Raw genomic sequence first — 24,384 nt, 5'->3', positions numbered from 1 at the left:
ATGCGAAAGTTTGGGCAACCTTGTTAATCGTCATGATTTTCCTGTATAAATCGTTGGTTGTTACGATAAAAAATGTCAGTTAAATATATCATATAGGAGACACACACAGTGATATTTGAGAAGTGAAATGAAGTTTATTGGATTTACAGAAAGTGTGCTATAATTGTTTAAACAAAATTAGGCAGGTGCATAAATTTGGGCACCACAAAAAAGAAATGAAATCAATATTTAGTAGATCCTCCTTTTGCAGAAATTACAGCCTCTAAACGCTTCCTGTAGGTTCCAATGAGAGTCTGGATTCTGGTTGAAGGTATTTTGGACCATTCCTCTTTACAAAACATCTTTAGTTCATTCAGGTTTGATGGCTTCCGAGCATGGACAGCTCTCTTTAAGTCACACCACAGATTTTCAATTATATTCAGGTCTGGGGACTGAGATGGCCATTCCAGAACGTTGTACTTGTTCCTCTGCATAAATGCCTTAGTGGATTTGAGCAGTGTTTAGGGTCGTTGTCTTGTTGAAAGATCTAGCCCCGGCGCAGCTTCAGCTTTGTCACTGATTCCTGGACATTGGTCTCCAGAATCTGCCGATACTGAGTGGAATCCATGCGTCCCTCAACTTTGACAAGATTCCCAGTCCCTGCACTGGCCACACAGCCCCACAGCATGATGGAACCACCACCATATTTTACTGTAGGTAGCAGGTGTTTTTCTTGGAATGCCGTGTTCTTTTTCCTCCATGCATAACGCCCCTTGTTATAGCCAAATAACTCAATTTTAGTTTCATCAGTCCACAGCACCTTATTCCAAAATGAAGCTGGCTTGTTCAAATATGCTTTAGCCCAACTCAAGCGGCACTTTTTGTGCTGTGGGCAGAGAAAAGGCTTCCTCTGCATCACTCTCACATACAGCATCTCCTTGTGTAAAGTGTGCTGAATGGTTGAACGATGCACAGTGACTCCATCTGCAGCAAGATGATTTTGTAGGTCTTTGGTGCTGGTCTGTGGGTTGACTCTGACTGTTCTCACCATTCGTCGCTTCTGTCTATCCGAGATTTTTCTTGCTCTGCCACTTCGAGCCTTAACTTGAACTGAGCCTGTGGTCTTCCATTTCCTCAATATGTTCCTAACTGTGGAAACAGACAGCTGAAATCTCTGAGACAGCTTTCTGTATCCTTCCCCTAAACCATGATGGTGAACAATCTTTGTCTTCAGGTCATTTGAGAGTTGTTTTGAGACCCCCATGTTGCTTCTCTTCAGAGAAAATTAAAAGAGGAGGGAAACTTACAATTGACCCCCTTAAATACTCTTTCTCATAATTGGATTCACCTGTGTATGTAGGTCAGGGGTCACTGAGCTTACCAAGCCAATTTGAGTTCCAATAATTAGTTCTAAAGGTTTTGGAATCAATAAAATGACAACAGTGCCCAAATTTATGCACCTGCCTAATTTTGTTTAAACAATTATAGCACACTTTCTGTAAATCCAATAAACTTCATTTCACCTCTCAAATATCACTGTGTGTGTCTCCTATATGATATATTTAACTGACATTTTTTATCGTAACAACCAACGATTTATACAGGAAAATCATGACGATTAACAAAGTTGCCCAAACTTTCGCATCCCACTGTAGCTGGGTGATGAAGGGTTGGGCTAATAATTTGTCCTTATTGGAGCTCTTTCCAATAGTGGTGGCAGTGATGCTTTGGAGAGAGCTTTTCTGTAACAAAAAGATCAGTTTCCATTGTGATAACTGTTGTTCAGGCGATTAACAAGTTGTCAGCGTCGTCACCTTTGGTAGCGAGGCTGTTACAGCGTTTGGTGCTGGAATGCTTATTACTGAATGCTTGGGTGGTGGTGGTGCATATACCTGGGGTTGACAATTGTATTGCTGATTCCCTCTCTCGTTCACAGTGGGAACAATTTCTGCAGTTGGCCCCCGGAGACGGAGGAAGTTAGGCTGTCATGCCCGGGTTGCCTGTGGGATCTATTGGCAGCACAGTAGTGGTGCTCATCCAGTCATCTTTGGCGCCCGGTACGTGGGATACTTATATTAAGGCGTGGTGTTGCTGGGAGGAGTGGTGTGTTAGGCTGGGGACTAGTGAGGGTGATTTAGAAGTGCCTTTATTGTTTTTTTCTGGGGCATTGCAGGGAGGAAGGGTGGTCGGTGTCCAAAGTGAATAGGTATGTTGCGGGAGTAGCCATCGCTTTTAAGTTGCACAAGATGACGGACTTCACCAAGTCTTTTCTGGTTGGCCGCGCGTTTAAGGGGTGGCGGTGGTTGTAAGTAGGGGAAGATGGGCGTCGATCCGGTTTCTTTTGCCTTGCTTTCGGATTTAGGGTAGCAAGTATCAGCAGTCTGCAGTTCTTCTTGAGAGACGCAGCTATTTTGGTTAGCATTTTCTTTGGCGTTTTTTTGGGCCATGAGGTTAGGATTTCTTGTTTCTCCTACGATTCGGTGGGTTGGGGGGTTGCTTGCAGAGGATGTTAATGTATATTTATGGATAGGGTAGAGTTCTGCATCCGCCTGTCAAAGATGGATGTGGAAGGGAGGCAAGGTAGTCCTGTATGCGATTCCCGGGTGTTCAATGTGCCTGTATGGTGTTCATCACATGGTCCATCACATGATCCATCACCATGGTGATGGATCATGTGATGAGCGTAGTGACGTCATCGAAGGTCCTATTGCTCACAGTTAGAGACAGAAGAGATGCCGGCTGCGCGAACAAGTGGATTAAGGTGAGTTAAATTTTTTATTTTTTATTTTTAACCCCTCCAGCGCTATTGTACTATGCATTCTGTATTCAGAATGCTATTATTTTCCCTTATAACCATGTTATAAGGGGAAATAATAATAATCGGGTCCCCATCCCGATCGTCACCTAGCAACCTTGCGTGAAAATCGCACCGCATCCGCACTTGCTTGGGATTTTCACCCAACCCCATTCATTTCTATGGGGCCTGCGTTACGTGAAAAACGAACACAGAGGAGCATGCTGCGATTTTCACGCAACGCACAAGTGATGCGTGAAAATCACCGCTCGTGTGCACAGCCCCATAGAAATGAATGGGTCCGGATTCCGTGCGGGTGCAATGCGTTCAACTCACGCATCGCATCCGCGCGGAATACTCGCCCGTGTGAAAGGGGCCTAAGTGTGACATACTCAGATTGTGGCCTTTGTTCCCGAAGTTGGTGACCGTATGGTCCAACATTGTTCCGCGTAGGGTATGGTGTGGAGCTCGATCAGTCGAGGCTGTGAATAGGGCCCATATTAAAGTTAATCGGTTAATCGAGTGGGCATTTTATGGAACGGCGCGGTGGCGGTTAGGCATATGGAGTTAGAAAAAGGCCTTGGGGGGCTTTGGCAGGAAGATGGAGTACATCTCAATGCAGTTGGCATTGACATGTGGTGTCTGGCCCGACTGCGCTGGATGTAAGGAGGGACGCGCAGTCTTAAGGGTGGTCAAGTCTGCGCGTTGGTGGCGGTGGGAGGTCCTTGGAGTTGGAGAAAAGGTCGGAAGGAATGAACGGAGGGCTCCATGGTTGGGGCTGGACTCCCATGGTTGATGGTTGGTTCTGGTTGTGTTAAGGGGCCATCAGTGGTGCCTCCGTGCTGGCGCTCATCGGCTGGGGACAAGATGGCCTACCCCGGAGGGGGTGATATCATTGTTTGGGGCTTCAAGGACCTCCTCCTGTATGTTTATGTTATATGTTATACATATGGGGGAATGGGTATTGTTCATATGCTGTTGCATATGGGTTACTGGGAATATTATATTTGCTCGTGTTTTGTTTTTTATTTGGGTCCAGAAACTTCAAATAACACCTATCATCATGGAGTTTGTATATTCTAGTCTGATTTCTGCCTTTTGACTAAGTTTCTGGTGCCGTAAACTACTTTTCATCAGTTACTGTAGGTCCCATTCATTCTTGGATTGTTTTTATCTTCAAATTTATCTCATTTGCAGTTTTTTCTTATCCCCCATGCTTGCATCTTACTTCCTGGTTTGTCAAGTGTCTGTGAGATGTGTCCTGCCATCAGCAGATTATGTGACATTAACCATGCCCCTGGTTCTTACCAATGATACGTCCTAAATCTTACCAGTGGCGACTCTAGGAACAATATATAGGGGGGGCACTGTCACGGCGCCGTCTAGGAGGCGGGCACGTCCAGAGCGCGCGCGCATCATCAGTGCGTCCAGCGTCACCCGCGCTCCTGATAATACTATGTGTGCATCTATCTGCATTCATGCTAATGGTTTTAGGGCTGAGCACCGAGCTGATCACTCGGTGCTAGGCTGTGTAGTCTGTGTGAAGTCATGTGACGCTGGCCACGTCACATGACCCCTCTAGCTACCTATTTAAACAGGCAATCTGCTGGCCACAGATTGCCTGTTATTTAGGTTCCACCTGCGATTTTGTCTTTCCTGGCGTACTGACCCCCTGCTGAACTCCTGACGATCCTCTGCTGACTCCTTTGGTACTTCACGACTCTCCTGGTATTTATGACCCCGGCTTCTCCTGACTATTCTCTGCTTGCTCCATTTGTACTTTGTAGATTTCCTGGTATTGACTCGGTCCGTTCACATTCTGTTGTTTGTCTGTCTGTCATCCCTGCACTTATTCCAAGCTAGGGATTGCCGTCCAGTTGTCCCCTGTCATTAGGACTCGCGAGGCAAGTAGGCGGGGCCAGGGGTGAGGGTGGAGCACAGTGGTCACTTCCCTCCCCCTGTGTGTGTGTGTACGTGACCGTTACATAATAACAGGCCTACTGAAACCACTGTACCATGAATCCTCTAGTGACCCTGACTGAGCATGTGTCAAACCTGACGCAGATGGTGCAGGAGCTAGGGGAGAAGATTCTTTCCCTAGAAATAGGACAATACGCCGCTGCTCCTCAGGCCTCTGGTCCGAACTTGAGCCCTCATATGGAGCCACTGATCAAGCTTCCAGAGCCCTTCTCTGGAGTTCGGAGGAAGTTTCACTCCTTTAAGGAGAGCTGTAAATTGTATTTTAGTTTACGCCCCTTGTCTTCCGGGTCGGAAAGCCAACGGGTGGGCATTGTTATTTCCCGCTTACAGGGGATCCCCAGGAGTGGGCCTTTTCTTTACCCCCTGATGCTAGTTGTTTAACCACGGTAGAGGTTTTCAGGCTCCTGGTGGCTCTGGGTACCCTGTATGATGAACCAGACAGGGCCCTGGTAGCCGAAACTGCGCTGAAAGCATTGGTTCAAGGCAACCTCTCTGCGGAGGAGTATTGCACCCAATTTAGAAGGTGGTGTGTTCCCTCAGGGTGGAATGAGCCAGCTCTTAAGTGTCAATTCAGGTCAGGCCTATCTGATAATCTAAAAGACCTACTAGTGAGTTATCAGCTCCCTGAGACTCTTGAGGAGACTCTGACCCTAGCAGTCCGACTCGACCGACGTGTGAGAGAAAGACGACAGGAACGACAGTTCTCTTTTCAGGTACTGGTCCAGTCTGAGGGTTGCACCAGGAGTGGTGTGGAGGTCTCCTCTGAAGAACCTATGCAAATTGGGATGACCAGAGGGGATCAGCGCCGCAGACGTGGGATCTGTTTCTACTGTGGAGATCCTGACCATTGGATCAATCAGTGTCCAAAGAGGATCCTTTCTGATAAGGCTTCCAAGACAAGACCACCAAGGGACCAGGTACTCCCTGTTATTACTAAGAGTAAGCTTTTAGTTCCTATAACAATTTCTCTTGGTTCTAATAAGTGGTTGGGTCAGGCCTTTATAGATTCGGGCTCAGCGGCCAGCTTTATTGACCAGGGGTATGCTACTAGACAGGGTATTCCAATTTTTGTTTTACCCACGCCCATCCATATCATGGGCATCGACTCCACTCCCCTGGTGGGGGGTACTGTGAGGTCATGTACCTCAGAGATTTCCTTAGCTGTGGGAGTGTGCCACTTAGAGAAATGTTCCCTGTTAGTCCTAGAGAACTTACCAGTCGAGGTGGTATTGGGGATGCCGTGGCTCCAATTACACAATCCTACGATTGATTGGACCAGAGAGGAACTGGTGAGTTGGGGATCTGAGTGCGGCTCGTGTTTGGCTAGAATACGGGTTGGGTTCTCTGTGGAGACTGAGGTATTACCTGCAGTCATAAAGGAGTATGCTGATGTGTTCTCATCGTCGTCCACAGAGGCTCTTCCTCCCCATAGACCTTATGATTGCGCCATAGTCCTGGAGAAGGGGGTAAGGTTTCCTAAGGGGCGTATTTACAATCTTTCCAAACCTGAACGTGAGGCCATGGAAGATTACATTAAGGAGAGTCTCATTAAGGGGCACATTAGACCCTCGGTTTCTCCCATGGGGGCGGGGTTTTTCTTTGTTAAGAAGAAGGATGGTGGTCTTAGACCCTGTATAGATTACCGGAAATTAAATGAGATCACTATCCGGAATACTTAGGTACTCCCTCCCATTGATTCCGGATTTATTTAACCAGGTATTAGGGGCGGCCTGGTTTTCTAAGATTGATTTAAGAGGAGCATACAATTTAATCCGAATCAAGGAGGGGGACGAGTGGAAAACAGCATTCAATACCCCGGCTGGTCACTTTGAATATCTCGTTATGCCTTTTGGACTCAGCAATGCCCCGGCTGTGTTCCAAAATTTCATGAACGATATTCTTAGGGAGTTCTTGGGAAAATTTGTCATTGTATATCTCGACGACATTTTGATATTTTCCCCTGATTTTAAGAGTCATGTGTTTCATGTTAGACAGTTGTTGGAGGTGTTGAGAGAGAACCAATTATCTGCTAAACAGGAAAAATGTGTTTTTGGGGTGCAGGAGATTATATTTCTCGGACATGTTCTGACTCCCCATGCCATAAATATGGATCCTAGCAAGGTTTTAGCGATTAAGGGATGGGTAAGACCATCATCCTTAAAGGCCTTACAAAGTTTCCTTGGATTCGCTAACTACTACCGTAAGTTCATAAAGAATTTCTCAGTAATCGCTAGACCACTGACCGACCTCACTAAAAAAGGGGCGGATCTGGAAAATTGGACCACATACCTTAGATTCATTTGAAACCCTAAAGGATGCTTTCAGTAGCGCTCCCGTTCTAACCCAGCCAGATCAGGAAAAAACTTTTATCGTGGAGGTGGATGCTTCTGAGCACGGGGCAGGAGCAGTCCTCTCGCAAGGTCCTGCTACCCTCACTAACCTGAGACCTTGTGCTTTTTTTTCCAGAAAGTTTTCCCCCTCTGAGAGAAATTATGACATAGGAAATCGGGAGTTACTGGCCATTAAGTGGGCATTTGAAGAATGGAGAAATTTTCTTGAGGGGGCAAAACATTGTGTTACTGTTGTTACCGATCATAAGAACCTAATGTTTCTCGAGTCGGCTAAAAGGTTAAATCCCCGTCAGGCTAAATGGGCATTGTTTTTTACTCGCTTTAATTTTTCCCATAACTTTCAGACCTGGAAGTAGAAACGTGAAGGCCGACGCACTCTCTCTGAGTTTCTGTGCGTACCAGCCTACAGAGACTCCACCTGAAACCATTTTACCAGCTAAGGTCTTCGTAGCAGCCTTGTCTCAGGACATCACGACTCTCATCAAGGTTGAACAACACCTAGCTCCGCCATCCACTCCTACAGATAAGTTGTTTGTTCCCGTACAGTTTCGTCTCCAACTGCTGGGTGAGTGTCATGACTCTGTTTTTTGTGGACATCCGGGCATTGAGGGCACTAAAGAGCTGGTTTCCAGATCATTCTGGTGGCCTACTTTAACTAGAGACGTCAAGTCTTATGTGTTGGCCTGTGAGGTTTGTGCGAGGTCTAAGACCCCTAGGACTCGCCCGGCTGGGGACCTACGACCCTTACCCATTCCCAGTAGACCCTGGTCTCATATCTCGATGGATTTTATCACTGATCTGCCACCTGCAGTTGGTAAAACTGTGGTTTGGGTAGTGGTCGATAGATTCAGCAAGATGGCTCACTTTATTCCCCTGCCTAAACTCCCTAGTGTGAAGACCCTAGCATCTTTGTTTGTGGAACAAATTGTACGTTTACATGGCATTCCAGAAAATATTGTATCTGACAGGGGTGTGCAGTTTGTGTCCAAGTTTTGGAGGGCCTTCTGTCTGAGATGCCGGATTTCTCTGTCCTTTTCATCTGCTTATCACCCTGAAAGTAATGGACTGACTGAGCGCCTCAATCAGTCGGTGGAAAAATTTCTCAGGGCATATGTTGCAGATGATCAACAGTTGTGGGTGAAATACCTTCCATTAGCCGAGTTTGCTCTGAATAACCGTGTTAATTCCTCTGCTGGGGTCTCTCCTTTTTTTTGTAACTATGGCTTTCATCCTCATTTTCTTTCTGGGTCATCCGTCTCCTCCTCTAACCCTGAGGCGAATAGGCTCTCCTCTGAACTGTGCACAGTATGGGCTCGGGTTCAATCGAACCTGGAAAAGGCTCAAGATACTCAAAGAGTCAAGGCCAATAGGAGACGTTCCACGGGGGTGAACTTTCAGGTGGGTGATAAGGTGTGGTTGTCCTCTAAAAATCTTTCACTCAAAGTTACTTCAAGAAAGTTTGCTCCTCGCTTTGTAGGGCCGTACAAAATCGTAGAGGTGATTAATCCTGTATCATTTAGGTTAGAATTGTCCAACTCGTTCCACATTCACGATGTATTTCACAAGTCCCTACTAAAAAAATACATCGAACCTATTGTACCGTCACAAGCCGCGCCTCTGCCTGTTCTGGTTAAGGATTCTGTGGAGTATGTGGTATCTAAAATTGTGGATGTCAGGAGAGTGCGTAATTCCTTGCAGTATCTGGTGCACTGGAAGGGCTATGGACCTGAGGAGAGGTCTTGGGTACCAGCTAGGGAGGTTCATGCCCCTAGACTGGTTAAGAAATTTCATGAGGATCATCCCGAGAAGCCGTCACCTGAGTCCTTGGGTCCGGTGGCCCCGCGTAAAAGGGGGGGTACTGTCACGGCGCCGTCTAGGAGGCGGGCACGTCCAGAGCGCGCGCGCATCATCAGTGCGTCCAGCGTCACCCGCGCTCCTGATAATACTATGTGTGCATCTATCTGCATTCATGCTAATGGTTTTAGGGCTAAGCGCCGAGCTGATCACTCGGTGCTCGGCTGTGTAGTCTGTGTGAAGTCATGTGACGCTGGTCACGTCACATGACCCCTCTAGCTCCCTATTTAAACAGGCAATCTGCTGGCCACAGATTGCCTGTTATTTAGGTTCCACCTGCGATTTTGTCTTTCCTGGCGTACTGACCCCCTGCTGAACTCCTGACGATCCTCTGCTGACTCCTTTGGTACTTCACGACTCTCCTGGTATTTATGACCCCGGCTTCTCCTGACTATTCTCTGCTTGCTCCATTTGTACTTTGTAGATTTCCTGGTATTGACTCGGTCCGTTCACATTCTGTTGTTTGTCTGTCTGTCATCCCTGCACTTATTCCAAGCTAGGGATTGCCAACCAGTTGTCCCCTGTCATTAGGACTCGCGAGGCAAGTAGGCAGGGCCAGGGGTGAGGGTGGAGCACAGTGGTCACTTCCCTAGCCCTGTGTGTGTGTGTGTACGTGACCGTTACAGGCACATAAGATACCACAGTCAAAAATGGGGGGGGCACTAATAATTTTCACCACTTAATCATACTACTGAAAAAAACTAAATAAGTATATATAAATAAGATTACAAAATATAAGAGTATTGCGTTATGCAGGGATACATTTCTAATAAAACAATTTACTTACAAAAAAAGCTATTCAGTCGTCTGCTGTGCCGTCCTCTGCTTGCTTCCGCAGATTCTATCCCCTCCTTTCTGTCTCTCCTCAGTGCGCAGGCGCACTGTTATAGGGGATCTGTGGATGACACACTGTTATGGGGGCAACTGTGCATGACAGTGTTATGAGGCATCTGTGGATGACACTGTTATGGGGGATCTATGGATGACACTGTTATTATGCCTCTCATTAGCCCCCATTATGCCTCTCATCACCCCCAAATCAGCCCCCATGCCTCTCATTAGCCCCCATTATGCCTCTCATGACCCCCATATCAGCCCCCATGCCTCTCATTAGCCCCCATATCAGCCCTCATGCCTCATTAGCCCCCATATCAGCCCTTATGCCTTATTAGCCCCCATATCAGCCCTTATGCCTCATTAGCCCCCATATCAGCTCTTTTGCCTCATTAGCCCCCATTATAAGCCCTTATGCCTCATTAGCCCCCATTATGCCTCTCATTAGCCCCCATATCAGCCCTTATGCCTCATTAGCCCCCATTATCATCCCTTATGCCTTATTAGCCCACATTATCAGCCCTTATGCCTCATTAGCTCCCATATTCCTTATTAGCCCCCATTATGCCTCTCATTAGCCCCCATTATTAGCCCCCATTATGCCTCTCATTAGCCCCCATTATGCCCCCAGCAGCCTATTTTTTGTTTATAAAATAAAAAAACACTTACCTTTCCTGCTTCTGGACACCGCCGTTCCTCGCCGCCCGCGATTTTCTTCCTCCTGCTGTCGGCTGTGCTCTGAACTGGCATGCACAGCGTGACATCACAAAGTGTCTCACGCTGTGTGCAGCCCTGCACAGCCGACGACCAGGAAGGGTAAGTACAGAGCGTTCACCGCTTCCTGGTCCTCCGGTACTAATGAGCGCTTCCAAAATGGAAGCGCTTCATTAGTATTCGCCGGCCAGCAGGGCTCAAGAGGCAGCTGCCTTGGGCCCCCCAGTAGCAACTGGGCCCGGGGCAGCTGCCGCGCGTTAAAGATGGCACTGGTTTTAAAGGGGAATCAGCGGGGGGCAAGGAATAACCTTGCCCCGCTGTAGTGACGCCTCTGCATCTTACATTACAAGACTCCAATGCAGGACATAACCTACAGCAACTGAATATTGAAACAGATTTGCCGCAGGGTGCACAGGTAGGCTAATAACTTTAGAATAAGGCAGTTTTGATAAATGTTGGTAGTTGGGGAAAGTGATATAACAGCGATATCTGTTGGGCGCGATACATTTATATTAGTAGTACAACCCATTTAGCTCACCTGTGACAAACACATAGGTCTTGCCGGTTTTCTCTTCTCCGTCATGGCAGTCATGTCCACTGCACTGGTAACCTCCACAACTGAATTCCCCTGTGTCGGCTGCTGAGGTGTTAACCAGGATGAGCTGACTGTAACGTCCAAAGTGTTTTATCCTATATATAATAATAAAATGGCAGATTATTAATTTGATTAAGATATGACTTTTACACTTCTACAAAGTGTAGAGCTAGTAGAGAAGGTGAACATTATGAGCATCATGAGACAGCCTGACTGCATTTAGCATCTTCTCACAGCAGGATAGGGCTGGAGAGGTAAATATCCCTATGGACACAAGATATGAAAAGGCGAATCCATCCATTACTGAAGATGACTAGAGATGGTTTCATTAACATCTTCACTACCCTAGATATGCAAAGCTGTTAACCATGAGCCCATTTATTACCCTAGATCGGCAGGGATGTACATATTGCCTCTTTATTGCTCCAAACGACCAGTACCATCAATAATGCTGTTGCTTGAGAGGTATGGGTGTAAGTTCCACCATCAAGCACAAATTAACCTTGACCAAAGGGCAGATGAGCTTGGCCATTGCTACTTGTTAACACTCCTTTGTTTCCTTCAAACAACTTAAAAGGATGCAAAAAAGACTAAAAAGGGTGTACTAGACACCCCGATCAGGCAGATGATTGTTGGGAGGGAAGTGTTCACCTGCTCACTAGCGGAGAAGACCGCTACTATTAAATGCAGCAATCTCCTACACAGCATGGGAAGGAGTGATCACTATGCCATCGCTTGTCCCCATACTATCTAGTTGTTTGCTGATGGCAGATCATAATTAGACACCGCGATCTGCTGCCGGCAAACGAGGCAAGCATTCATTGGGCAATTGGCATCAGTATTACACTGCACGATGATCGCTAACGAGCTTTCATACGAACGCTCGTTAGTGATCATCGGGCAGAAAATCTGCTCATGTAATACACCCTTAACATGGTCATATTATTTACTTTGCAGTGCTAGCAATTATAGGAAGAAGAGGGGGGCCCACTGGCGTGAGGGAGGACATGTTACTGCCAATCAAGGCTTTATACCATAAGGGGAATTAAACTGTGGGATTCCACCTATGAATTATACAATACAGTTAATACCATACACTAATAATTATACTTACTTTAACCTTCCCTCATCATCCTCATGCAAGTAATGAGGATAGTTCCAGCGTACAGAGGTGCCTTTGCAGCGGAGATCCAGATTTTGACCAGCTTTAACTGTCAATGTGTCACCAACTGGTTGAAACCTTCCTGTCTGGAGAACTTGAGACAGAATGGACCCTACATTTTGGCCCTGAGAGGAAGGAGTGGCAGGTTTAGTCTTGGGCTGACGTTTGATGGGGTCTTGCTTAAGCTTCTTTGTTGTAGATTTAGTTGACACCCCAAGGGCTGCTTGTTTTGCCAACTTTTTGTCTGCTGTCTTTTCTGGTCTTTGTTTGACATCACATTCAGCTGGAAATGCATTCATGAGAGAATATGTTAAGTCTATATAGTGCAAAACTCCATTACTTTATTAAGGGTAAGTATTTTACTTATCTACATTGTGTTGCTTGTCAGTTTTTGGGGTGTTGTTAGCCAGAGACGGGGCAGGGTTTAAAGTATGCACAAATTGCAATTCAAATGTTGGAAGTTATACTTAAAGAGGACCTTTCACCTGGAAAAACATTGTGAACTAAATATCCTGACATATACAGCGGCGCCCAGGGATCTCACTGCACTTACTATTATCCCTGGGCGCCGCTCCGTTCTCCCGTTATGTCCTCCGGTATGTTCGGGGACTTGGTTATAGTAGGCGGAGTCTGCCCTTGTTCTGCTGGGCGTCTCCTCCTCCCAGGCTGTGAGCTCTGCGCTGCGATTGGCCAGCGCTACAGCCTAGGAGGAGGAGACGCCCAGCAGAACAATGACAGACTCTGCCTACTATAACCAAGAGTCCTAAGTCTCCGCCTACTATAACTTACTGAGCGAAGATACCGGAGGACATAACGGGAGAACGGAGCGGCGCCCAGGGATAATAGTAAGTGCAGTGAGATCCCTGGGCGCCGCTGTATATGTCAGGATATTTAGTTCACAATGTTTTTCCAGGTGAAAGGTCCTCTTTAATATCCTGTCCTTAAATATTTAGTCCCTTAGGCCACATGCATACGACCGTGGTGTGTTTTGCAGTCCGCAAATCGCAGATCCGCAAAACACTGATGGCGTCCGTGCGCGTTCCGCAATTTGCGGAACGGCACGGACAGCCTTTACATATAGCTGCCTATTCTTGTCCGCAAAGCGTGGACAAGAATAGGACATGTTATTTTTTTTGCGGGGCCACGGAACGGAGCAACGGATGCGGACAGCACACAGAGTGCTGTCCGCATCTTTTGCGGCCCCATTGAAGTGAATGGGTCCGCATCCGAGCCGCCAAAACGGACCAAAACAACGGCCGTGTGCATGAGGCCTTAATATGCTGTCCCTCGATTATATTATATGCTGTATATGCAATGGATGACCATCATCCAAGTCCCACCCCTTAGCCAACTCAGACCCATTCAACCATCTATCAACAGAAAATGAATGAGAGCAAGATTACAACACGACTTTTTTGTTTTAGGAATATGAACAATACTGGCTAGGTTTAATTTTTCTGTTCGCCATTAGGGAATCCCACCTAAATATTCCTATATTTAATACAATAATGCTGTGATGCTCAGGCTGGTCCTAGACAAGGGATCTCACCAATGTTATCTTTTTTTTTTCTATATGCCATGTAAGAGTAAGGCTACTTTCACACTCGTGTTTGGTGCGGATCTGTCATGGATCTGCACAAACGCATCTGTTCAGATAATACAACCGTCTGCATCCGTTCAGAACGGATTCGTTTGTATTATCTTTGACATAGCCAAAACGGATCCGTCTTAAACACCATTGAGAGTCAATGGAGGACGGATCCGTTTTCAATTGTGCCAGATTGTGTCATAGAAAACTGATCCGTCCCCATTGACTTACATTGTGTGTCAGAACGGATCCGTTTGGCTCAGTTTCAACAGACGGACGCCAAAACGCTGCAAGCAGAGTTTTGGTGTCCGTCTCCAAAGCGGAATGGAGACGGAACAGAGGCAAACTGATGCATTCTGAGCGGATCCTTTTCCATTCAGAATGCATTAGAATGCAAACTGATCCGTTTTGGACTGCTTGTGAGAGCCCTGAACGGATTTCACAAACGGAGAGCCAAAACGCCAGTGTGAAAGTAGACTAAGGTGGAATTCTTCTTTGAAGGGATTAAAGGGCAGTGATCAGCTGTAATCTACAATGTTCAGTTTCCCTGCACCATCACCACAGGGAAACCAAGCTTTACACAACTCCCATTGGGATACCACTGTGAGGGATGAAAATGCCTTTTGTATAAACATGTCCTCCATCTTGTGCATATGTGGAAAAATTAATAAGCCAGCTGGCAGGAGGTAGGGAGTCTCTGCGTATATAGTTAAAAATGTGTTCTAGCTACAAGGCCAAGGTAATCAGCTCCTTTGTTCCCCTTATCAGAGTCTGACATAGAAGAGAGAGTCATATTCCTTCTTATTTTGGGAGGTACTGCTGAAGAATGTCAACTTTGAGATAAGATGCTGCAGAAACCTTTTTAATTAGTAGAGTCTTGTTAGTATGGTGCGGAAGCATTGTCTTTTTTTGAATCATGGATCAAATCATTACTTTCTATTTCCACCTCCTTGGTGGTGTGCTAGATTTGTCTGTTCTTATCTATAGTGTTATAAAAATGTATGCTTTTATGGAATAAAGGAGAGAGAATTTGATTCAGCCAGTGTGTCTGTGTCAGATCCCTGAGCGCTCATAAACAAAACTTCAATTGGAATCCCAACAATCATAGAGGTGTGGGTTTTGCCCCAACACCACTAAGGCCCCTTGCAGACGAGCGTGTCCGGATAAGGTCAATGAGTTTTGCACGCGCGTGATAAAAAACTGAATGTGGTACCCAGACCCGAACTTCTTCACAGAAGTTCAGGTTTGGGTTCAAGGTTGTGTAGATTGTATTATTTCCCCTTATAACATGGTTATAAGGAGAAATAATAGCATTCTGAATACAATAGCGCTGGAGGGGTTAAAAAAAAAATAATAATAATTTAACTCACCTTAATCCACTTGCTCGCGCAGCCCGGCTTCCCTTCTGTCTTCTTCTTTGAGGAATAGGACCTTTGATGACGTCACTGCGCTCATCACATGATCCATCACCATGGTGATGGATCATGTGACGGACCATGTGATGACCGCAGTGACGGCACCACCTTTTCCTGTGCACAGCAAAGATGAAGACAGAAGAGAAGCCGGGCTGCGAGAGCAAGTGGATTAAGGTGAGTTAAATTCTTTTTTATATTTTTTTAACCCCTCCAGCGCTATTGTACTATGCATTCTGTATTCAGAATGCTATTATTTTCCCTTATAACCATGTTATAAGGGAAAATAATAATGATCGGGTCCCCATCCCCATCGTCTCCTAGCAACCGTGCGCGAAAATCGCACCGCATCCGCACTTGCTTGCGGATGCTTGCGATTTTCACGCAGCCCCATTAACTTCTATGGGGCCTGCGTTGCGTGGAAAACTCACAAAGAGGAGCATGCTGCGATTTTCACGCAATGCACAAGTGATGCGTGAAAATCACCGCTCATGTGCACAGCCCCATAGAAATGAATGGGTCCGGATTCAGTACGGGTGCAATGCGTTCACCTCACGCATTGCACCCGCACGGAAATCTCGCCCGTGTGAAAGGGGCCTAATGGAGGCAGATCAGCAGCTGCTATGGGGCCTGTGTGAGAAGGGTGCTTGGCCATGAACAAAAGTGGGGGCAAAATTAGGCGTATTTCAGGCGCAGATGGCAGCACAACGGTTAGTTGTGTCGTTATCTGCGACTTTTCTCTACTCACGCCAGGTCTAAAATTGTGGGCGTGGCGTGGACGGGTAAGAGGCCCGTCTTATTCACCATTTTCTCCATCTGTTTTAGGAGTAGAAAATGGTCTAAATGTAAGACAGCTCGGAAGCTGTCTTACATTTAGAACTGGTGCTGCATGCGGCGAAGTTATGTAGAGGCCTGCACCTCTTCATAATTCCGGCGGAACCTCCTCCAGCTATGGGGCTGTATTAAGACCAGCGTCTAAAACGCCAGTCTTAATAAATGTCCCCCATAGTAGTCACGGCGCAGTGTAGTAAATACACTCCACACTAAACACAGAAGGGAAGGGAAAAAGTTATTAGGCCTGGAACCTCGGGAGAAGGAAATGGTCACACCTAGTGAGTCCCTACGCCGAGCGCTGACTGCTATCAGTATGAACAGACCTTGATGGTAGGTATGTTCATACGCAGGAATCTAAGCCCAATCTCACCCTCACCCCTGCAGATAGTGTCAGGACATGGATGGCATATTCCTTCCCAGATGAAGGAATAGGAGACCCCCTAAGGCCTAATATCAGCGGGTAGGAGAAAACAACAAACAACAAAGAAGATAAACTTAACTTCCAGAAGTATGCCGACGAACAGGAACACCAGGACTTCCACACCAGAACACCAGGACTTCCACAAACAAGGAGCTATCAACCGCATAGCATGATGGGTAAGGCCAGACTAAATAGAGAAGGAATGACCACTTAAGCTACACCTGAGACAAGAGGTGTGGTCATTCCCAGCAACAACACAGAAAAGTGAAACCAAAGGGGCTGTCAATCATGTGCAGACAGTCTCCTCGATCTTCTAGTCCCTGTCACAAGCGGGACCATGACAATAGTTCTCTCCTCATACCCCAAACCTCTAATGTCCACTGTTGCCCCAAAATAATAGTATGGACATACTGGGAGTTGTAGTTTTCTCCTTTTACCGCCTCCATATATTCCCTTCTAATTTCCAATAATAACAACCTGGTCATGGTCAGACTTGTAGTTTTCTTGTCACTATTATGATGTTCTGCCGCATCTGAGATTTTATTAGGCTTTGTTCACACCTGCGCTAGTGAATTTTGCTGTTCTGCTCTGTGATAAGAGGCTTACAACAAAAATTATGGTAGTGCCAGATCTGTCACGTCACGGATGACAAAACCTTATGGATCCCGCTGACTATGATGAGATCCTATGGGTTTCCATCATGGAGCCTGGAAGGGGCAAAATTGTGTCAGGCATTTATGACATAAAGCTTGATAAAGGCCTTAACACAGGTGTGTTCAAAGCCATATGTGTTCTGTATCATCAGATAATCATGTTCTGCAGCAGCTAAGGTGTGCATTATGAGGTTCTGCAGCAAATGTGGTATATGTATTATGAGGTTCTGCAGCAGCTGAGGTGTGTATTATGTTCTGCTGCAGTTCATGATAGTGGGTGGGGGAAGTTTGCCGATAAGAATTCAGACTTGCAGTGCATGAATGGCTGGGTGGTGGTTTATAAGATTGAATTGTACATCTTTGTCCTTTATTTGTAGGTAAAAAGGGACGGGGCAGGGATGAGCCAGGGGGAGGGGAGGGGGAGAGGCCAGGGGAGGGTACTGGAAGGGGACAGAGCATGGGGGCCTAGTTTATATTCTTGCATAGGGCCCAGTGATTTCTATGTACGCCCCTGAGGTTAGCTCCCACTCCCAAGGTGACATAGATCCATGAAATAGTTCAGTAGCTGCACTCTAATCCTATTGAGCACTAAGGCTATGTTCTTGCTTGTGGCCAGATTTACTAATGTAAATGCACCTAGACCCTGTCATTTCTGGCACATAAAATGTATCAGGTTTTAGACGTATTTATGAAGTCAAAAACAACAATCCACTAGGTCTATCTAGCCTGCTAAGGTTTTCCTACTCAACAAAGAACAGATGGTAGAGCTTAACTGCTCAGAAGCAATATGGAAGGGAAAGTCCAGCATGATCTTGTGGACTTTATATATATATATTGAGCTCCATGGAGTACGATTTGGTGGGAAATGTTATGTGGTTTCATGTAGTTAGGTAATTCCCTTAGGTTGCAATAGGTACCCTAGTACAACTGAAGTAAACAAGGTCTAAGAAGCACAAAGAACGTACTATGGCTTTCATACCTTCACAAGAAAATCTAGTTCATCTACAGTAGTTGTAAATGTGTGCTCCCCTCATATAATAATCTCTCTGTCCATTAAGCTACATTAGATATGTGCACAAGGTATATTGATGAGCTATAATATCATGAATGAGGGAACAGATTTAGGATGGTACTTACCTAGAAGTAAGAGGCTGGGTAGTAGGATCAGCAGCAGTTTATAATTCATGACTAGTCCTGCAAATTCCTCTCCAGAGTGAGAAATTGTGAGTACAGGACAGCTATGGAGGGTCACAGGAATCCACTGCTTTCCTGCCAGGAGGAGGGGAGGTGCACAGAGGGGACATTGCCGGGAGGTGGTGAGAACGAATGAAGAGGTGGGATTGTAGTTCAGGTTACGTTAGGAACTTGTTGGAAGGAACCAGGAGCTGGTGAACAGACTACGTTTAGCCAAAGTAAGATTCATTCAAAACTGTTTTAACTGAATACTGTATAATTTTAGAAACCTTAGGGCTCATGTATGCACAGACCCAATTATGGTTTGGGCATTAAAGGGTGAATGTATCAACTTTATGCACCAGAAAACTGGCATACAAAAGTTGCAAATGTGGCAAAGTAAATTTTTGTGGCAAATTTTGCGACATTGCAGTTATTACACCATCCTCACCTTTTTTGAAAAGAGGAGGGGCCCCGGCATTCTGGGGGTCATTATAGGGATTGCTAACCCGTTTAAGGCCTTATTCACACATCAGTAATTGGTCAGTGATTTCTATCTGCGAGCCAAAACCAGGAGTGGGGGCTACAAAGAGAAAAGGTGTAAGGAAAAGACCTGCACCTGGTTTTGGCTCAAAATCACTGATGCAAATCACTGATCGAATACTGGGGCACATTTATTAAGGGACTAGCTATTTTAGTTAAAAATAAAAATAGTCACAAGTCCCCTTTTTAACCGGCCATGCAACAATATTTAGTCGCATTTTACGCCGTTCGGACGGGGAGGTGTTGGTGGTGGGACTCCAGCCCTAGCAGATTTACTAACATTTATGGCAAAAAAGGATGCCAGGCCCTGGGGCATGCCTCGTAATAAATTAGGCTGATCCTCTGGCAGCGTAAGGGGAAACACGACATTCTTTGTAAATGTACCCCAAGGTTCTTTATGAGAGTATGACCCCTGACTGTTCAGGAGACTTCTTTGTGGCAGTGTTCCATCTATGCAAAGGCTCAATGAGCCTTAGGCCTCATTCACACGACCGTTGTGTTCCGTTCCGCAAAATGGGGTTCCGTTGTTCCGTGATCCGTTTCCGTTTTTGTTTCCGTGTGTCTTCCTTTATTTTTGGAGGATCACCAGACATGAAGGAAAGTAAAATGAAATCTAAGACAGGTTTGCCATGCAAATGATAGGAAAAAAACGGACTCGGACGCGGATGACAATCTTGTGTGCCTCCGTGTTTTTTAGCAGTCCCATTGACTTGAATGGGTCCGCAAACCGTTTTCCGCGAAAATAATAGGACAGGTTATATTTTTTTGACGGACTGGAACCACGGATCACGGACGTGGATGACAAACGGTGCATTAGCCGAGTTTTCAACGGACCCATTGAAAGTCAATGGGTCCGCAGAAAATCATGAAAAACGGCACAACGGACACGGAATAAAACAACGGTCGTGTGCATGAGGCCTTACGGTATCAGTCAGTCTCCCTTTTAATTTGGATCAGCACACTTGCCCTGGTCAACGAGTGCATTTTACACCCCACAAGGGGGAGACAGCAGCTTACAAAATGAAAATTGAGCAACTACAAGTGTTGCTGAGAAGTTCCACGGTTCTGCATGATGAGTCCAGATGGACTTTTCTTTTTTAAAAAAAAGGCTATAATTTACGCCTGAAAACTGGTTTAAAATATAACAGAAGTCTACACGAGAACCTAGGTGATATAGGTTTCAGTATATGGCACACAGACATCACAGCTGCAACAAATTTAGGTCTCATACACACAACCGTATGTATTTTGTGCTCAGCAGATTCACAAAATATGGATACCGACCGTGTGCATCCTTATACTTCCAGGGGTCCTATTGTCAAAATTACTGTACTTGTCCACGCAAAATGTTTTTAGTTTTTTCTTCAGGACAGATTTTTTACAACCCTGTTGAAAATGTCCACATCCAAACCGCAAACAAATGCACATTGGATGCGGGGGGGGGGGAATATGGTTGTGTGCATAAGGCCTTATTAAGTCTTGTACCTCTAATAAATTTGATATTGTGGTCACATCTTGCTCCAGCAGTTTAACGTGTGAAATGCTAGTCTTCAGTAAATGAGCCACATTTTTGCTTGGTATATCTTCCTGGATTTAAGTTTTTTATTTGCATTGGACAATCGCTTTTTAGAAAGATCCCCTGAAAATATGTCGAGATTAACAAGTGGCTCAAGAACTGGTGTAGGATGGAGGGGTTTGGGTTCCTGGAGAACTGGGCCGACTTCTCTGTCGGCTACAGGCTCTATCGTAGGGACGGGCTGCACCTCAATGGGGAAGGGGCAGCTGTGCTGGGGGAGAAGTTGTCTAGAAGGTTGGAGGAGTGTTTAAACTAGGGACCTGGGGGGGAGGGTAATTACACTATAGAAGGGGAAGATAGTGCAGATAGAGACCGGGGGCAAGGGAGTGGGACTGAGGGAGGAATGGAAGGAGGGACTAGAACAGTTCAGAAGGAAAGGTGTAGGGTAAAAAATATACATAAACCTCTCAAATGTATGTATACTAATGCCAGAAGCCTGACTAATAAAACTGGGGAGCTGGAATTAGTGATGTGTGAGGAGGACTATGACATAGTGGGAATATCTGAGACATGGCTGGATGATAGCTATGACTGGGCAGTTAATGTACAAGGATCGTCAAAACCGGAGAGGGGGAGGGGTTTGCCTTTATGTAAAGTCTTGTCTAAAGCCCACACTCCAGGAAGATATAAGTGAGGGACATGAACATGTGGAGTCACTGTGGGTAGAGATACATGGAGCTAAAAACAACAATAAATTCCTAATAGGAGTTTACTATAAACCACCTAATATACCAGAGTCCACAGAAAATCTACTACTAAGCGAGATAGACAAAGCGGCAAATCATAATGAGGTGGTTATTATGGGGGACTTAAACTACCCAGATATAGACTGGGAAACTGAAACTTGTACAGTCGTGGCCAAAAGTTTCTGTGATGTTGAGAATGACACAAATATTAGTTTTCACAAAGTTTGCTGCTAAACTGCTTTTAGATCTTTGTTTCAGTTGTTTCTGTGATGTAGTGAAATATAATTACACGCACTTCATACGTTTCAAAGGCTTTTATCGACAATTACATGACATTTATGCAAAGAGTCAGTATTTGCAGTGTTGGCCCTTCTTTTTCAGGACCTCTGCAATTCGACTGGGCATGCTCTCAATCAACTTCTGGGCCAATTCCTGACTGATAGCAACCCATTCTTTCATAATCACTTCTTGGAGTTTGTCAGAATTAGTGGGTTTTTGTTTGTCCACCCGCCTCTTGAGGATTGACCACAAGTTCTCAATGGGATTAGGATCTGGGGAGTTTCCAGGCCATGGACCCAAAATGTCAACGTTTTGGTCCCCGAGCCACTTAGTTATCACTTTTGCCTAATGGCACGGTGCTCCATCGTGCTGGAAAATGCATTGTTCTTCACCAAACTGTTGTTGGATTGTTGGAAGAAGTTGCTGTTGGAGGGTGTTTTGGTACCATTCTTTCATGGCTGTGTTTTTGGGCAAAATTGTGAGTGAGCCCACTCCCTTGGATGAGAAGCAACCCAACACATGAATGGTCTCAGGATGCTTTACTGTTGGCATGACACAGGACTGATGGTAGTGCTCACCTTTTCTTCTCCGGACAAGCCTTTTTCCAGATGCCCCAAACAATCGGAAAGAGGCTTCATCGGAGAATATGACTTTGCCCCAGTCCTCAGCAGTCCATTCACCATACTTTCTGCAGAAGATCAATCTGTCCCTGATGTTTTTTTTGGAGAGAAGTGGCTTCTTTGCTGGCCTTCTTGACACCAGGCCATCTTCCAAAAGTCTTTGCCTCCCTGTGCGTGCAGATGCGCTCACACCTGCCTGCTGCCATTCCTGAGCAAGCTCTGCACTGGTGGCACTCTGATCCCGCAGCTGAATCCTCTTTAGGAGACGATCCTGGCTCTTGCTGGACTTTCTTGGACGCCCTAAAGCAGCGGTGGGGAACCATTTTGCTGCCAAGGGCCATTTGGATATTTGTAACATCATTCGGGGGCCATACAAAATTCTCAATAAAAATTTTTTACTGCTGTATTTGGTCAAACATATAATTGACTTAGGGATAAGTTACAGAAATTGCACTTCAATTAAAATAATCTAGAGGGCTGTATTTTTGCAGCACAAAATAGCGCCTGCACTATATATATACAGTATATTACATACAATACAGGCGCCATATTGACCACACATAGCAGTCTAATTTTTAAGTTCAGAATGTTACTTATTTGACATTAATGGCAGGAAGCTAAACCCAGGGGGTCCAGAGAGGGGTTCACCCAGCTTTCACTCTCCCTGCCTCTTTCTTCGCAACTGTCCCTGCCTTTGTCCCTTTCTCAGCAAAATATCTGCCCCCACCTCCATCAGCCTGAAATCAGCCTCCTATCAGACCCCCCAGGCCTACATCAGCCTCAGATCAGACTCCCATCAGACCTCTAAGCCTCAGATTAGACCCCAATCAGACCCTTCCTAGCTTCAGATCAGACTCCCATCAGACCCCCAGCCTCAGACCAGACCCGGATCAGACGCCCAGCCTCAGATCAGCCCCCATCAGACCCCCCAGGGTCAGATCAGCCCCTATAAGACCCCCCAGCCTCAGATCAGACCTTCATAATACCCTCCCTAGCCTCAGATCAGCCCCCATCAGACCCTCCCCAGCCTCAGATCAGCCCCCATCAGCCCCCCTAGTCTCAGATCAGACCCCTATCAAACCCCAGCCTCAGATCAGACACCCCCAGCCTCAGATCAGACCCTCCCAAGCCTCAGATCAGACCCCCATCAGACCCTCCCCACCCTCCTTTAGCCTCAGATCAGCCCCAATCAGACATCAGATCAGATACTGTATTTAAGATAAACAAATAAACTTACCTCTCCAGCTCCGTACGGCGCTGCCTCTTGGCAGATTCACTTACCCTCCCTGTTCTTCTTCCTGCCGCACTATATTGTCACCTCACACCGCACAGCGTCAGGTCATAGTGCACGTCTACGTGCACTGCGTCCTGACGCTGGATGTGTCAGGACACAGTGTGGGGCTGAAAGAAGACCAGGGAAGGTGAGGACAGCCAGTGCAGTGCTGTTCTCACCTTCCTGTGCCTCCCGTATGCTAATGACCGCTTCCATAATGGAAGGGGTCATAAGCATTTTCACATTATGTTCTGGCAGGGGGCCGGGGGCCACATGAAATGATACCGTGGGCCGCATACGGCCCTCGGGCCGGAGGTTCCCCACCCCTGCTTTAGGTGTTCCACAAGAGTTATTGGCAAATGGAGATGAAATTTGGGAATTTCTATTTTTTGGCAAATTTTCCATTTTAATCCATTTTTCCCAGTAACAAAGCAAGGGTTAACAGCCAAACAAACTCAATATTTATGGCCCTGATTCTGTAGTTTACAGAAACACCCCATATGTGGTCGTAAACAGCTGTACCGGAACACGGCAGGGCGCAGATGAAAGGAATGCCATACGGTTTTTGGAAGGCAGATTTTGCTGGACTGGTTTTTTTGACACCATGTCCCATTTGAAGCCCCCCTGATGCACCCCTAGAGTAGAAACTCCATAAAAGTGACCCCATCTAAGAAACTACACCCCTCAAGGTATTCAAAACTGATTTTACAAACGTCGTTAACCCTTTAGGTGTTCCACAAGAGTTATTGGCAAATGGAGATGAAATTTCAGAATTTCAATTTTTGGGCAAATTTTCAATTTTAATCCATTTTTCCCAGTAACAAAGCGAAGGGTTAACAGCCAAACAAAACTCAATATTTATGGCCCTGATTCTGTAGTTTACAGAAACACCCCATATGTGGTCATAAACAGCTGTACCAGCACACGGCAGGGCGCAGATGAAAGGAATGCCATACGGTTATTGGAAGGCAGATTTTGCTGGACTGTTTTTTTTGACACCATGTCCCATTTGAAGCCCCCTTCATGCACCCCTAGAGTAGAAACTCCAAAAAAGTGGCCCCAT

General features: G+C 46.0%; 1 protein-coding gene across 1 annotated transcript in view; it reads right to left on the bottom strand.

Annotated features, from left to right (window-relative positions):
* Nucleotides 1–18,422, bottom strand: part of LOC120986972 (platelet-derived growth factor receptor-like protein) — a 44,424-nt gene extending 26,002 nt beyond the window's left edge. The window contains exons 1-3 of the mRNA XM_040415654.1: nt 18,309–18,422; nt 12,216–12,546; nt 11,045–11,196 (exon numbers count right to left, since the gene is read on the bottom strand). Of these exons, the coding sequence (XP_040271588.1) occupies nt 11,045–11,196; nt 12,216–12,546; nt 18,309–18,357 (532 nt within the window). The 5' untranslated portion in view covers nt 18,358–18,422. The remainder of the gene's footprint in view (nt 1–11,044; nt 11,197–12,215; nt 12,547–18,308) is intronic.
* Nucleotides 18,423–24,384: the final 5,962 nt, after the last annotated feature.

The sequence above is a fragment of the Bufo bufo genome, chromosome 1 (assembly GCF_905171765.1).
Source record: "Bufo bufo chromosome 1, aBufBuf1.1, whole genome shotgun sequence".
NCBI classification, from domain to species: domain Eukaryota; kingdom Metazoa; phylum Chordata; class Amphibia; order Anura; family Bufonidae; genus Bufo; species Bufo bufo.
Note: the sequence above shows the minus strand (reverse complement) of the source record. Positions and strands in the feature narration are given on the sequence as shown.